The sequence below is a fragment of the Tetranychus urticae genome, chromosome 2, assembly GCF_039701765.1.
Source record: "Tetranychus urticae isolate SD_2017Ah chromosome 2, NJAU_TeUrti_SD_1.0, whole genome shotgun sequence".
Classification (NCBI taxonomy): Eukaryota; Metazoa; Arthropoda; class Arachnida; order Trombidiformes; family Tetranychidae; genus Tetranychus; species Tetranychus urticae.
Genome location: NC_142959.1, coordinates 28,681,643 through 28,696,030, shown reverse-complemented (window position 1 = coordinate 28,696,030; position 14,388 = coordinate 28,681,643). Strand labels below are relative to the sequence as shown.

At 31.9% G+C, this 14,388-nt stretch overlaps 1 protein-coding gene and 1 long non-coding RNA gene across 3 annotated transcripts; one reads left to right on the top strand and one right to left on the bottom strand.

The window, feature by feature from the left end:
• Positions 1-2,979: 2,979 nt before the first annotated feature.
• LOC107368029 (acetylcholinesterase) lies at positions 2,980-7,563 on the bottom strand. 2 transcript variants are annotated; one of them, XM_015935807.3, is made up of 3 exons: positions 7,431-7,563; positions 5,396-7,161; positions 2,980-3,874 (listed from the first exon to the last, which is right to left on the bottom strand). In XM_015935807.3, exons 1-3 carry the CDS (start codon positions 7,476-7,478, stop codon positions 3,724-3,726), a joined length of 1,965 nt encoding a protein of 654 aa, XP_015791293.2. In that variant the 5' UTR covers positions 7,479-7,563; the 3' UTR covers positions 2,980-3,723. The 2 variants fall into 2 exon arrangements, with proteins under 2 accessions (XP_015791293.2, XP_015791294.2); XM_015935808.3 differs by having other exon boundaries at positions 7,449-7,563.
• A 372-nt stretch (positions 7,564-7,935) lies between these two features.
• LOC107368062 (uncharacterized) lies at positions 7,936-12,392 on the top strand. Its single transcript, XR_001570058.3, has 5 exons — positions 7,936-8,468; positions 9,321-9,667; positions 9,790-10,023; positions 10,263-10,450; positions 11,373-12,392. It is a non-coding gene; the product is annotated as an uncharacterized LOC107368062 (long non-coding RNA).
• The last annotated feature ends 1,996 nt before the right edge of the window (positions 12,393-14,388 follow it).

The window sequence follows — 14,388 nt, the reverse complement described above, 5'->3', positions numbered from 1 at the left end:
ATAGTCAGGTGACTAATGATGATATTGATATTGTACAAGAATGAAAAGTGAAAAGGCTCAAGGCAGATGATTGGATGATGATAAAGATGGCAGAGAAAAGTAGAGATGAAATAAGAGAAGAGAAAAAAGATGAGGATGGAAATGATGAGAAAGTTTCAAGTTTTGTAGGTTTACCATTGGGAGTTTGTTTCTTTGATGAAACAAAAAAAAAGACGTTCAATGTTGAACATGGATTGTGCATCAAGAGATGAAAATGGATGATTAGTAGGATGATAGTGATGATGATTTGTTGAGAATGAAGATGGAAAGATGTAAAGTGATGAATGCGCAAAATGCATCTGTGAATCACATGAAGGCAAGAGTCTTTGCTGGGTTAAAAGTTGACAGTAAGACTTGTTTAGACGGTGAAGATGAAAATACTTGGCTATCACATATGAAGAGTTATCTTTTCATATCTAACTAGACTCATGATGACATTAGAGATATTGATCTGAATGAAAATTGAAATGAAAAATTGAAAATATCAACGGTCAAAATGACTACTCTACACGTCTGGTTTGATGCTGGAAGAAGGACTTTGTTAGGTTGAGACTTTTTTATCTCTTGGCTTTCAGGTTTCACTCACATGAAGATGAAAATAATAATGAAAAGCTTGATTATTACATATAAAGAGACTTGTATTTCATGTCTTATAACCTAACTAGACTTGCTCAAGATGATAATGAAGATAATGGATGAAAAATTGAAATGAAAAGTTGAAAATATCAACGGTCAAAATGACTACTCTTCATGTTTGGTTTGATGCTGGATGAAGGACTTTGTTAGGTTGAGATTTTTTCATCTCTTGGCTCTAACTTGATTGCTAACTAATCTGTAACAAAATTTTTCATCACATCAGGCTTTCAGACTTTGCTAAGACGGTTAAATTGGGGAAATATAATTACAATTTGCTAATTAATTTATTCGGAAGGAGTGAGTTGTTTTGGGTTGAAAAACTTCCTCCTTTCATTTTCATCTCTTTTTTGAATCGACATCAATACCGAGGTTAGTCATTGTATAACAATGAAATTTTGACTGAAAGCTTCTCTTTCATATCTAATAACAATTTGTGTACAATTGAACTGACAGTCTGTTTCTGTGTTAGCAATCAGCTTAGGTGACATTGATTGTTTACTAGGGAGTGAAAGATAATCATTGAATGTGTAAGCAAAAAGCTAATGCCAATATGTGTTATGTTATCAAGAGATTGTCTTGTTTTTTTTGCTGCTTTTCACTTTCCCTTCCCTTTGTTATATTAAAAGTTATAAGTATACGTTACTATATATATATATTGATTATTATTACTGTTATTATTAATGCTATTATTATTGTTATCAATACATATTGTTATTACAAATGGTGAAGAGTCAGTGAATGACTAACAACTGTCACTGTGTTTGCATTTGAACAGTTTGCTGCTCAGTAATACTCGAGTTTGATTGACAGCCTTTCCTTGTTGTTCCCATTCAATTACTCATCAGAACTTTACATTTTCATGTTCACCCATTTTCATAATGAAATGGGTTAGATTATTGTTGACAATTTGAGATGAAATTATCCATTTTCAGGTGAATACTGAGCATTCAGTCGTGAGTATTTGGAGTTTTTGAGGCTTTAGTTTGTCATCAAAAGGATGATTAGGTTGAATTGTATACCTTGAAGGAAATGTAATTTAAATAGTTGATCAAAATATTTATCAACAATTTGTATCGATTTTGCTTTTCCTTTGTAATAGGTAAGTTGATATTACTGTTTAATCGTATGTTTAAAGGTTGTTATGGATGAAAATGAAGGTTAAGGAATGATGTGGATGTTGCTTTTGTTTGTTTCTTGTTAGTATAATGATGATGGATGTGGGTGGATGGACGGGGAGTAAAAGTATAAAAATATTTATCAAGAATAAAGTTGATATTTTGATGTTATTAAGAGACTAGAAGGTTGAGCTTTGTGAGGGTTTGAAAAGGTCATCAAAATAAAAGCATAAAGGTTGTATTTTTATCAACTCAACTACAGACTGTTAGAAGGTTTTTAGGTTATTAGTATCAGTTGATATCAGTTGATAACAATTTCATGTGAATTAATGTATTATGATGAGAGATGTAATGAAGATGATCAAGGAAGATGTGACTGGATCAACAAGAATCAATGAAACTGGTAAGACTGAACATACAAGTGAAGGGACAGAAAATGTAAAGCTTTGAATATAACAAATGTGTAGATAATGAGTGTTTAGAGGACTTTAATGATGAGTTTATTGGAAGGCAAAGACGATGGATTCAGATGATAATAATGATGATGGTAACAGTCTCATCATTAAAGTCCATTTAATGGATCATCCTAAGAAGTTAAATCAGGGAAGACAAAAATTGTCTAGAGACTGTTTCTACTCTTTTTGCTTGCTTACTTTTTGCATTCAGGCAAAATATGAGTCTATAGAGATAAGGATGAAAATGATGAGGATAATGTTGATGAGAGTGAGGATGATAATGATAAAAAGGGAGAGTAAGTAAGTGAAAATGGGTGATGGGCTTGAGAAACCATAAGGTGATAGGAAGAGGGTAAAGTGTAGGCCTGAAATGAATTAGCAAAGCAAAGCTACAAATGTTTTGATAAACATCTTCAGTCTCTTTCTTTGTTTATGTTTTTCTTCTTCTTCTTCTTTCTCTTCTTCTACTTCATTCTCATCTTCCTTTTTCATGTTGATTTGTAACCGAACTGACGAGTGATTTGTGCCTTTTGTGTTTCCTCTTGTGAATACATTTACAGTGTTGGTTGAGATAAGTTGGAGGAGTGAAATGTTAACGGATTCAACAAAATGGCTTCGCTAATCTTTTGAAACAATCATGGATTTACAATTTGATTTTAGTTATGTCGAAGACTCAATGGTTCTTGAGATTAATTAGATTTCCGATCATCTTAGATGACTTGGGAATAATGTGATAAAATTTGTTCAAATCATTTACTATAATGTTTCACATGCAGTCAGGCAGTTAAAGGTTTGAACTTGTTTTGTTTAGATTAACTTGATCAGCTTTTTATATTAAAATACATGGAAATTTGGAAAAACAATGAAACGAAGAAACTTTGTACATTAGATTTTACTTTAAAAATATTAAATTATACAAAAAATGGCGATGATGATGATGATATATCCAATTGATGGCAAGAATCAAGCCCATTGTATGAATATCTTGAGTATTCATGATGATTAATTGACGTATTGGTACCCAAAACAGTAAAGTGAAAGTAGATATAATTGAAACATTTTGAATAATTAATTTAACTTGTTGAACAGAGTAAAAATGGTTAAAGGGTAAAATTGGAAACTGTAATCAACTGACAGAATTGATAGGAACAACGGAAAATATGATAAGACCTGAGCCAGCAGGTTATCAATCACAACAGATTATAAGAGAGACATAAGAAGTTATCGAAGAGGATAAGCAGGGAACATAAACGGTCCTAAAAGGAGTGATGAACAAAATCATAACAAAGGTTAACAATTAAATGATACAGAGCCAATGGGTGAAGTCGATGTCTTTCAAGTTTACAAAGCTAAATTCCCGGGGATTTAAGCTGTTTTTTTCAACAGTTTTACATGGGATGCATGTGATTTTGATGACAATGATGATGAGAGTGGTGATGATGATTAATGGATGATCATTGATTTGACAAAAAAGGTTATCACGACGTTTGAAGCATTATATGCCAGCGAGCACAAACCGACTCCTTTGGTCCACTTTCAATGGTTGCATTAACAGGCTTAAGATCAACATAATGTGGCGTTTCAGGTGTGTATTCTGGCCAATCAACGTCCATTTGATTACCAGGAACTCTGCAACACAAAAATAAAATAAAAACAAAATTAGATTAATAAAAAAATTAGAGAAATAAATATTAACAGTTAACATAAGATCCTAAACTTATTAACCATAAGACTTTCAACGGTTTTTGTTTTAAAATGAGGGCGGTCTATTTAAATTATGAGAAAAGAGTAATTTATCAAGTTTAATTGTATATAAATTGTTATTATTTTTGTTGTGCCTGTTGAAGCGAATACAACCTGTTGAACTGATTCACAGTTAACTAAATAGTGAAACAACTTGTATTTTTCATTCACTTTCTCAAGTGGATTAATTAATCTACCAAATCAAGCTAATCTTCTTTACTTGCGTTAAATTGCTTCCTCTTTTCAATTCATAAGCAATCAAAATACAGGTCAATTGATACAATCTGAAGAAGATTCAATTAGTCAGACCTTGCCAGTAGCGCGATAAAATTATTATTTATTGCTGCTAATAGGACGAATAAAGTAAAAAGATATTAAATACAAATTTTTGTCTTCAATTGACCCTGTACTTTTCGAGGTTTCGAGTTCATGGTGAACTGATAACATGGTAAGTTGATTTGTTATTTTGATTGAAATTATAATCTCTCTTTTACCACATCATAAAGTAATTACTAATTACATTAACATTTCCAATCAGAAGATATTGTAATACTCGTTGCAATACAATGAAATTATCTTTCTTTTCCAGATGATTCCAGAGTTATCTTTTCATCTACTTCTCCATAACAATTTAATATCAAATTGTACCTGAGCTTCTCACCTCCAGCTAGATCAAACCCTAGATTATGATTAATACAAATCATTTTAAACTCTGGTTTCTCCTTTCAATTGAAATGCGAGTTTCCCTGGAAGCTTGAAGTATTGGTAAATACAAAAGAAACCAGTTTGTAATAAATCCTTCTTACAAGTCTTTGTTAGACTCTGTATTGGATTAGTCATAATGGTTAGTCTAAGGTTGATTAATATGAGAATAACTGGAATGAGTAATTAGTGTACGAAACTGAAATTTCATGCAAAAATAAATCAATTAAAAGCTTTAACTTCATCTTGTAATAATAGATGTCACTGGCTATTTATTTTGCAACCCAAAGTTTGTTTACTGAAAAGTTTCATTCTGTTAATGTAAAAATTAAACTTTGATTGCAACTATTGAAGTTCAACAGCAAGTTTAAAATCAAAAGATGAAGTCAACATGGGATCTATTATAAGGGAACAACGCAAAATTAGACGAGATGCATAACTTCGCTTGAATCTCTAATTTTTAGTTTTCGCTAAATGAGTATCCATCTTTAAAGTTAATTTTATAAAAATTTTAAACTGCTCAACCTTAAAACAATGGCGATTTGAATTATTAATGGTCATGATCGTTATCAATTCGTAAATTTGTGAATTTATCTTGGGTAACAATTAAGTAATCTTGAGTGAATAGTAGTTAATTTGAAAGTTTTATGGACTCACTAATTATATGCTTGATTAGATTGTTTTAGAAAAAGTTTGATATCTTACCCATTTTTGGCAAAGGAAACCCAAGTTTTCATGAGTCTTTTACTGAATTCAACCTCTTCTGATTGGTAAAGGTGGGGTTGTCTCAAAGGTACACCAAAAATGAACTGAACTTCATCAAAGTGAAGAACTCCCATCCAGTTAGGCCATGGAGAATTGGATGGTTTATGGTCGAAAACGTAGAAATAGGCAGATCCTTCGTTTTTGACGAATAATTGTGAAAATAATGTCAATGGACAGGTGAATGTCGAGTCTCCTATGAAATCTGAAAGTATTTGCCTAACATCAGCTGGACTTGTGTCTTCGCTGATAGGAAGGAAAGATGAGTAAACTAAAGAGGCAACTCGAGGTGTTAAAAATGGAAAAGATTGTCGAACAAATTGCATTATTCGGGAATGTGAGACATTGTTAAGAGTTGCACCAAACAACTTGGGATCCAAGTAATGAAGGAAGAAAGTTCCTTCATCTTGTGTTGATCCTAGCATAACCTCTCGTTGATCACCAATCTCTCCTAAATCCATAAGAGATATTGGGTTAGCTGGTAAAAAGTCATCGCCTAAGGATGGACCAAATGAGAGACTCATTTCATCTATGAGATTGTTTTGAGCTTCGGTCAATTGTTTCAAATCTACCGATCTCAAACAATCAGCTATAACTTCTGGTGTTTTAGGGAAACTTTGATGATGATGTTGCTCCTTGGAGGGAGTTGAAGATGATGAAAATATTGGCGATGTTGTATTAGTGGTATTGGCTCCTGCATCATCAGGTAAGCAACCAACCATTGAGGCAAGAGTTAATCCTCTCCTTCCATAAGCTCCTTCGCGTTCATAGAAAAGTCTTGTTACTGTTGGAGCACCTGATTGCATAATTCCCCTACGGAAGAGATCACTTGAAAGGGGAGATATGTAGTGTAAACCAACAGATATAGCACCAGCTGATTGACCAAACAATGTCACTTGATTAGGATCCCCGCCAAAATGAGCAATATTGTCTTGAACCCATTTCAAAGCTGCAACCTGATCGTGAAGTCCCTGATTACCTGGTGCAGATGCTGTTCCTAGATTAAGAAAACCAAACGCGCCAAGCCGATAATTGATGGTTACAACTATAACATTTCCAAAAGATGATAAAATTCGTCCATCGTAGGTAGAAAGATCAGCTGAACCTGAGAAAAAGGCTCCTCCATGTATCCATAGCATCACTGGAAGCTGCATTGATGCTCTTTTTTGCTTTCCTATGGATTGAGTCATTCGAAAACCACTTTCTTCGAGAGGAACCCAGATATTCAAGTACAAACAATCTTCAGACATATAATCTTCGGGTGAAATCCAAGGAGTATACGTTCGATTTGGTTTGAATTGAACGCACTGTGGACCAAATCGAGTGGCATCTCTTATGTTATTCCATGATTGAAGAGGTTGAGGTTTACGGAATCGATTGGCTCCAATCGGAGGAGCTGCATATGGGATTCCCAGGAAAACACCAATAGAACGCTGAAGAACAGACACTTTGAAGCCACGTAAAGCTCCATAAGAGGTTGTAACGATTAGGGAAGAGTCTTCATTTAAATGTTCATCAGTGGGTGAACTCTGATCTAATGATTCTGATGATGATGAATCTGTGAAAATATTAAGCTCTACAAAATCTGGAAGACGTAAATGAAGAGGTAGAAGTAATTTAACAAAAACAAGTGATAACACAAAAAGAATAACCACAACAATGGTAATGATGAGAGCTCGTCGAGCGGACGACTTCTTGACCAATTCAACCTAAACAAATGGAATAGAAAGAGAGAAAAAATGGGAAAAATTGCATGACAAAAATTATTAGCAACGTTACATCAATATGGAATGTGAAAGACAAACAAAAGATGAGTTATCGTTTCAAATTCTTGTTTCACTAGCAAAAATAGATAATTTTGGATAGGTTAGATGACCAAAGCAAAGTTAATGTAATGGGCTGTTTAATGGTTAGTACTAGTTAATAAATAAAAACAAAACAGTCACTTTAAGATCACATCATGGTCATGTTAACGAACCTCCGGGCGAGGACTCACGTTGGTCTTGTAAACTCTCCTTCGATCCATGGATATGTAATAACGAGAGAAACACAAAAATATCAATAATAACTTTCTTCAGCACTAAACTTTAACCGTTCTCCGTTTCAAGTGAATTTTCAAATGAATTTCACTTTCTCTTCTTCTCTTTCTCTCTTTTTTCTCTTTCTCCCTCCCTCTATCTCTATCTCTCTCTTTTTCTCTTTCTTTCTTTCTCTCTCTCTCTCTATCACAGGTTCCAGTTTTTCAACGGACTCGGTCGATTAACTTTCTTTTATTGTCTTCAAATCAAATGAGAAGCTTTTTTTCAACATACCTGTTAGCCTCAAGAAAATGAGGTGAAAGGTAATTTCGAGTGAGTACGAAATAAAGTACAAGTAAGAAGAGGAGGTTTTACTTTGTTCCAACTTTTCGCGACCAACAAAGCTGTTTGTTTATAATGATGGTAATGATAATGGTGGTAAATATTTCAACCAAACACCAAATTGACATAAATTGATTGATGTCCAGAGAAAGATCAAATCTACAGATTAATTAACACTTAATCCAAAAAAGAGAGATTAAACAAAAATAATGTCTTTGAATTATCGACTCTTTGCCTTTCCATTACACATGGAATCAAAAATCTCTAATTATGTAACCACGAGATGGCTCTGATTTTTTGACAAAAACTGTTAACTTAAGACAGTGATTTTCGCTCTCTTTCTTTGTCTCTACTTTCAACTTCTCATGAATTTTTCCTGAATTGATTGTTTACTGAACTTGTTGATTACTGGTTTAATATTAATATCTAAACCTACCTTCACCTCATCCTTCCCTCTCTTCTGTTAGTCTTTTAATTAAAACCAATCTTTCTTTTTATTTCAGATTCTTATCCATATCCAATCTCAATCAGCTGATGTATCGCGCTCTCATTAAAATCGAAGGCACCATTTTTACATGTGGACAACCAATGACCAGTGACGTTTGGGTTACTTTCGTTGCTTGAAGACAATTTCTTGATGTCTCTCTCTCATTTAGGTGATTTATAATTAATTTACATTTGGTTTTCACATTTTCAGTAAATTAGTGTCATTCTTCTTTCTTGAAAGGTTACTTGATGATGGAACAAATCACGCCATTTAATATTATTCTGTTAAAATGACGATATCATTATATTTCCGATTATATTGAGAATGGAATGACCTTCTAAGAGAGAAAAGTTCGAATATCAATCAAGTTCAAAGTGAACACTTTCTAAGAAAACTTTCCCTTCAGGGTTAATCTTCTTTTTTCCCCATTAATGATTACCTTCAAATATTCAAGTTAACATAATCATCATTTTCCATCGTCACCATTAACATCATCACCATCACAGTTTCCAATCTAAATCTGCATGAATAAGCCTGTTGGTTTAGCTGATTGCTTTCTTTCGTTTCACTATTGCCACCTTAAATCTACTCAGCTTTCCTTTCTCGTTGCCATCTTAATTGATTACCGTCAGTTGTCAGTGATAATCGATAGATTTAATTTATTCATTTCATCTATCAAAATTAATCAACTAAACTTGCTTACCAAGTAAATTTACAACACAATCTTTGGCTATTTCCATTAGAATTGAAAACAAAATTGCTGTGTTTAACCAGGATTTCAGTCTGATTGTCAGTTTTTAATTGAATCTAACCAGAAAATTGAGTAATCTAAAAAAATTGAGTAAAATTTATCCAGCTAATATTTTACTCATGATTGATTTAATTGGTCACAACGTTAAATCACATTTCCAATAATTATCAGTTGAAAACGTCAACTTTTTACCATTTGAAATGGTTTAATTGTAGATATGAAAATCATCCAATATTAATAAATGTGTATAATTTATCCTTTTATTTATAGTTTCCTGGCCATTCGATTTCCGTATTATTTGGATTCAAATCGACCATTCAACGGCAGTTTATAAAGATCGATGCAATTTCCCATTCGGATCATCATTAAACAATCAGAGTGGCCAAGCAATCGGACAAAATTACTTCAACATCTCTTGATTTGAATTCAAATTTGGCAGCAAAAGTCAACATTCTGGTTCCAGGAAACTTATATTTATTAATCGTCAACAATTATTCTTAACAATTGCGATCGTTTACCTTGAAAGATTGGCTTTTTGACCAGCTTTACGTGCCTTTCAACTTTCCTATTCAATCATCATTAACGTGTTAATCAAATCATTCTCATTACATCTTTAGGTTAGTTAATTAAACTGTTGAAGTATTTTCTTGCATCTGTAAACTTTGCTTCAATTTCAATCAATTTGTATCTAAATTAACTATTTAACCTAAACTTTCATCTTTTCTGTCTTTCTTAAAAGCTCAAATGATTTACGGTTGTTGGTGGAGATCAGAAATTACCATTTGCTATCATTATTATTTGGAGATCACATAAAACAATTTAACATGTTTATTAAGTGTCAAATGTTAGTCACACACTTGCTAGCTGTTTGTCTCAATTATAATCAATTCAATAATTGTACCTATTGATATAAGTTACAATTTAAATTGATTCACATTTAATTCATTTGACATCAATTTTATGTAAACATACGGTTTGTATACATTTTGTGTTAACATTTTCTCGAACTATTATATGTTCAAATGTTGTTCTTGCTTTCTTTTCACTCAACTTCTTTACCGTCTCTACTCAGAGTATTAAGTCAACAATTACTCAAAACAAAGAAAGTGGCAAAAACTCAATTCAATTTAATCACAATAAGATACGACAAGAACAACAAAAAATCAGCTCAAATCGATTCTAAATCAATTGTTTTTTCCTCTCAATTAACAGATACGATGGCAATGACGAGGACAAAATTCATCAAATCTCAAGTTAAAGATCAATCATGAGGTCAATCATAGTGAGAATAAAAGTTATCCAGTTGGTGAAATCTGAAATGGATTCAAGTTTATCATTTTCGACCATAATTTCCTACTCAAGCTACTCAGGACAATAACGATTTTGGGCGCAATTTAATGGTAAAATTTGTACTTTAACAGAAAACTCTAATGATTTGACGTTGATCTCATTCAATTTCAAGTTGATTAAGGTTTAATGTACTTTTGGCTGGTCTTTTTGGAGGTGTTTTGTGTCAAAATTGATTGAATTCAACTTAATCCAAATGGTTTAAGGAACAAGTGGGAAACATCACAATTTAAATAACTGTTACCTCTTACCCTGCTGTAAATACAGTTGACCATCAGACAATTAACTTTGATTTTAGAGGAAATGAAAATGTGTAAATAATTTGCAAATGTGACGCTCTTGGGTCATTAGAGTATCACAATTGTTGATTATTTTACCAAATCATTTGCCAAATTTAAGAGGAAAGGTTAGCCAGGTTAACATGGTAATGAGATTTGATTGTGAATTTGTAACCAAATATATATAAAAAAACAATTATACTATCAATACTAGATTGAAACAAAGTGCTTCATCTATTTGTATTGTTAACCATTCAAGTGATACGTTTAGTTGTAAGGAAAGTGATGTTTATCCTTATTTACTTTTGAGATTAGTAAATTTTAAATTAATATTCATTAGTTAGAGTATAATTATGATTAACATTATCATTATAATTATATCTTGTATAATCAGTGTAATTTTGATTGAAGGTCAATCGAAAAGCTTTACTATGTTAACAAGTTGTTGTTGCTGTTTCCAAATGATGCTGTTGATGATGCTAATGGTGATGCAGTTATAAACATGATTAACCTGCATCAATATTAATTATTTTATTTAGTTATTACAACCAACTGGTACTGTAAACTGTTTAACATTCAATCAATTGACCTGTTGACACTTTTTTCACCTTTAACTTGATCCTTTACCACATTTGCACTTCACAATTAATTGATTCTCATTTGATAACTAATTTAACTTTTACAATTATTTTCACAGATAGACGATGATAACCTTAACTGGCAATCATAAATATTAACTATTGTCACAATCAATGCCTCAAAGGCCAGCAAAATGGTGTAATCTTGGATCACTGGAAAGTCAGAAGCGCGATCTGACGCATGTAAACCCTAATTGAGTGAATTTACAATTAGTCGTTTAATTCATCTTTTAATTACCGTTATTGTTGAGTTATTGAGTTATTAATTCATTGATTGCTCAATTGCTCAAAGGTTAGGTCATTTCAGTTGATAAATCATATTTTGCCTTCAAAAGGTTAACCTTTTAACATTGAAAACAAATTTGATTTTAGCTGATCTTGAATGATCTTTCAACTTATTTAGTCGATTCAGTCAAATTGTAAAGTCAACAAATGATCTTTATCAATCTTTAACTGTAATCAATATTTTTGCCTGAATCTAAATTTAATTTTGAAACAATCAAAGTGTCACTTAAATGTTGACCAATTGAAAACGACTTGAAGTCAAGTTCAGTTGTTTGGTTCAATTTTTTATTTCAACTCAAGCTCAATCAACACTCTTTTGTGTCTATTTAACTTAAATCAATTTGTTTTAATTTACAATCAACAATAGATTTACAGAAAAAATCCATTGATTGTAAATTAAAACCAAAAAAGTGGTTAACCAAATTCACCAACAGTAAAAGCTTAACGTTATTTTTTCACAATGAGATTCTGTGAATCCAATAAAAGGTAGTTTAAGTTTAGACTAATTTAATTGTCTCATATTTTAAATGTAACACCAATTAATGGTCTAATTGTAAGCAAATGAATTTACTTCTCATCTGTATTCACCGAGTATATTGAACTCAATTGGACCTAAAATGGACACAATTTTAAGTCAAACAGTAAAATGACTCTTTAAGCTTTCAACCAATTACTTTAATTTAAATCAATCAACTAGTTTACAGTTAGACTAACAGTTAAATCACTATAATCATCATTATGCACATCCATTTGTTAACAATTATCTCAATTAAAAAACTTACATTCTCTTTTGATTTATGTGCTTACTTACCTTGTTATTGTTGATTGTTTCAATTTCCTGGTTATAACCTTAACCATTGAAAATTTAGGATTAACAATAGCGATTAATGATGTTAATAACTGTCAACCTTTACCTAAAATTGTAAACCTTAATCTTGAGCCAATTGTTTGACGGCAACAATTATTACAGCAACAAATGGACATAAAAAACTAGCAAAAAACAAAGTTACCAGTTACTAAAATGGTAAACATTTTTGTCTATTTATCCAATTTTGATATTTAACATTTCATTGAATTTCAACAATTAACAATTTATGAGTTAAACCTTTATGATCATCAGGCTTGCAAGAAAAGCTGATTAAAGCCTAACAATTATTGATAGTAAACAAAATAACCTTGTATCCAATATTGGGTTATAGCTTGTGAAGATGTTTTATTAATAGCAATACTAATGACAATAATAATGTATTCAATCATCAGCTAATTGAACATTTTAATTCTAATAATCAGCCAACCTTGGTTTCACCAATCAATCCATTTTGCCTAATCAACATCATCAATCACAATTGACCATTCAAATTAGAAGCCAAATTTTGCCCCTTTTTACCAACCTTGACCTGATATTCAAGTTTAATGGTTATGAATACCATTAATGATAGTTATTGGATATTGAAGCAATCGGTTGATCAAAGATTCAAAATGGTTTTGGGTTTCTATCCATACAAATGTCAATACAATTTTTGATTTGAATCTTCATTGTTGCTGTTGAAGTATTCAATTTTTAGCAACATATTATTAGAATCAAGAATCGGTTGTTTGGGTGAAAATGAGCGTCAATTGATTGACCCAATTGGCTAACAAAATGAAATGACCTTTACCTTTATCAAGGATGTTTGCTTGCTTGCCAAATGTACGTTTCATCAAGATTGTCTCAATTTTTTAAGCATCTTGATTGAAAGTCAATTTGTAGGCTTTTTGTTTAATCGACAATGATATTGAATCAGGGAAAATTTGATTTATTAAAAGATCGATTGGATTGGTGTTGGGATAAAGATTATATTGACGGTTAATCAAGAATGATTAAGGTCAATCGGGATAATGAGAAAGTCTTGTGATGAGTTGGACATTGGATGTAAGGCTTTTTTGGCCTTTTTTGTAAAATAAAATTGAAACAAAGTTAACATAATAATAAGCGAGAGCAAAGCCGATTTAAGTTGATTGTTTAACTTGTATTAATACATACATATCAACTTAATTATATTATAAAACAGGACAATATAAAAATGAGCAAATTGGTTGAGAGGGAAAGGGAAGAAAGAGAGTCAAGTAAGATTAACATCATTCGTTTCAGTTAACATTTACTTCCGCACTGGTCAAGTTATTTACTTATTCGAGAGACTTCATGACCTAACTAAAAAGATTGAAAAGATGACCATCAACATCACACGAATTAACCATCAACAAGCACTTGACCTTTCACTCTTTCCTTTCACTTTCACTCCTTTGATCATCTTTCATTTTTTAAACTTTCACTTTCTCTCTCCGTATGATGAACTTGGTCGCTACAGTAACACCAACAGCTTTCCTTCAAACAGTCATGTAGATACATCAGCAGCTTTCATTGTTGGATTTAAATACTGTATCTTAAGCACGGATTTTAGTGAAAATCATTGTTAGAAGATTCAATTACCAAGCGATGAACAAATTGTTGGTGAAGAATGGCTCCGAAATTAACATTGATATGCCGATCAGTGTAACACTTGAGAAATGGCTTTGAAATAACGATTGGCTTAGACCCATCTTTGGTCTAAATAGAAGTAGCCAAAGATATTTCCAAAGATGAATAATCTGATGGTTATCTAATAATAACATAAAGATATTAGATAATAACAGATGAAATGATTCAATGAAACCGTAAACAAGCAACTCCGGCTTAGTCAGTGCTAAATGAAATCGGCTGACTTCCATAGGCTGGCTGGGAAAAAGATAAACACAAAATCTGTTGCTTTT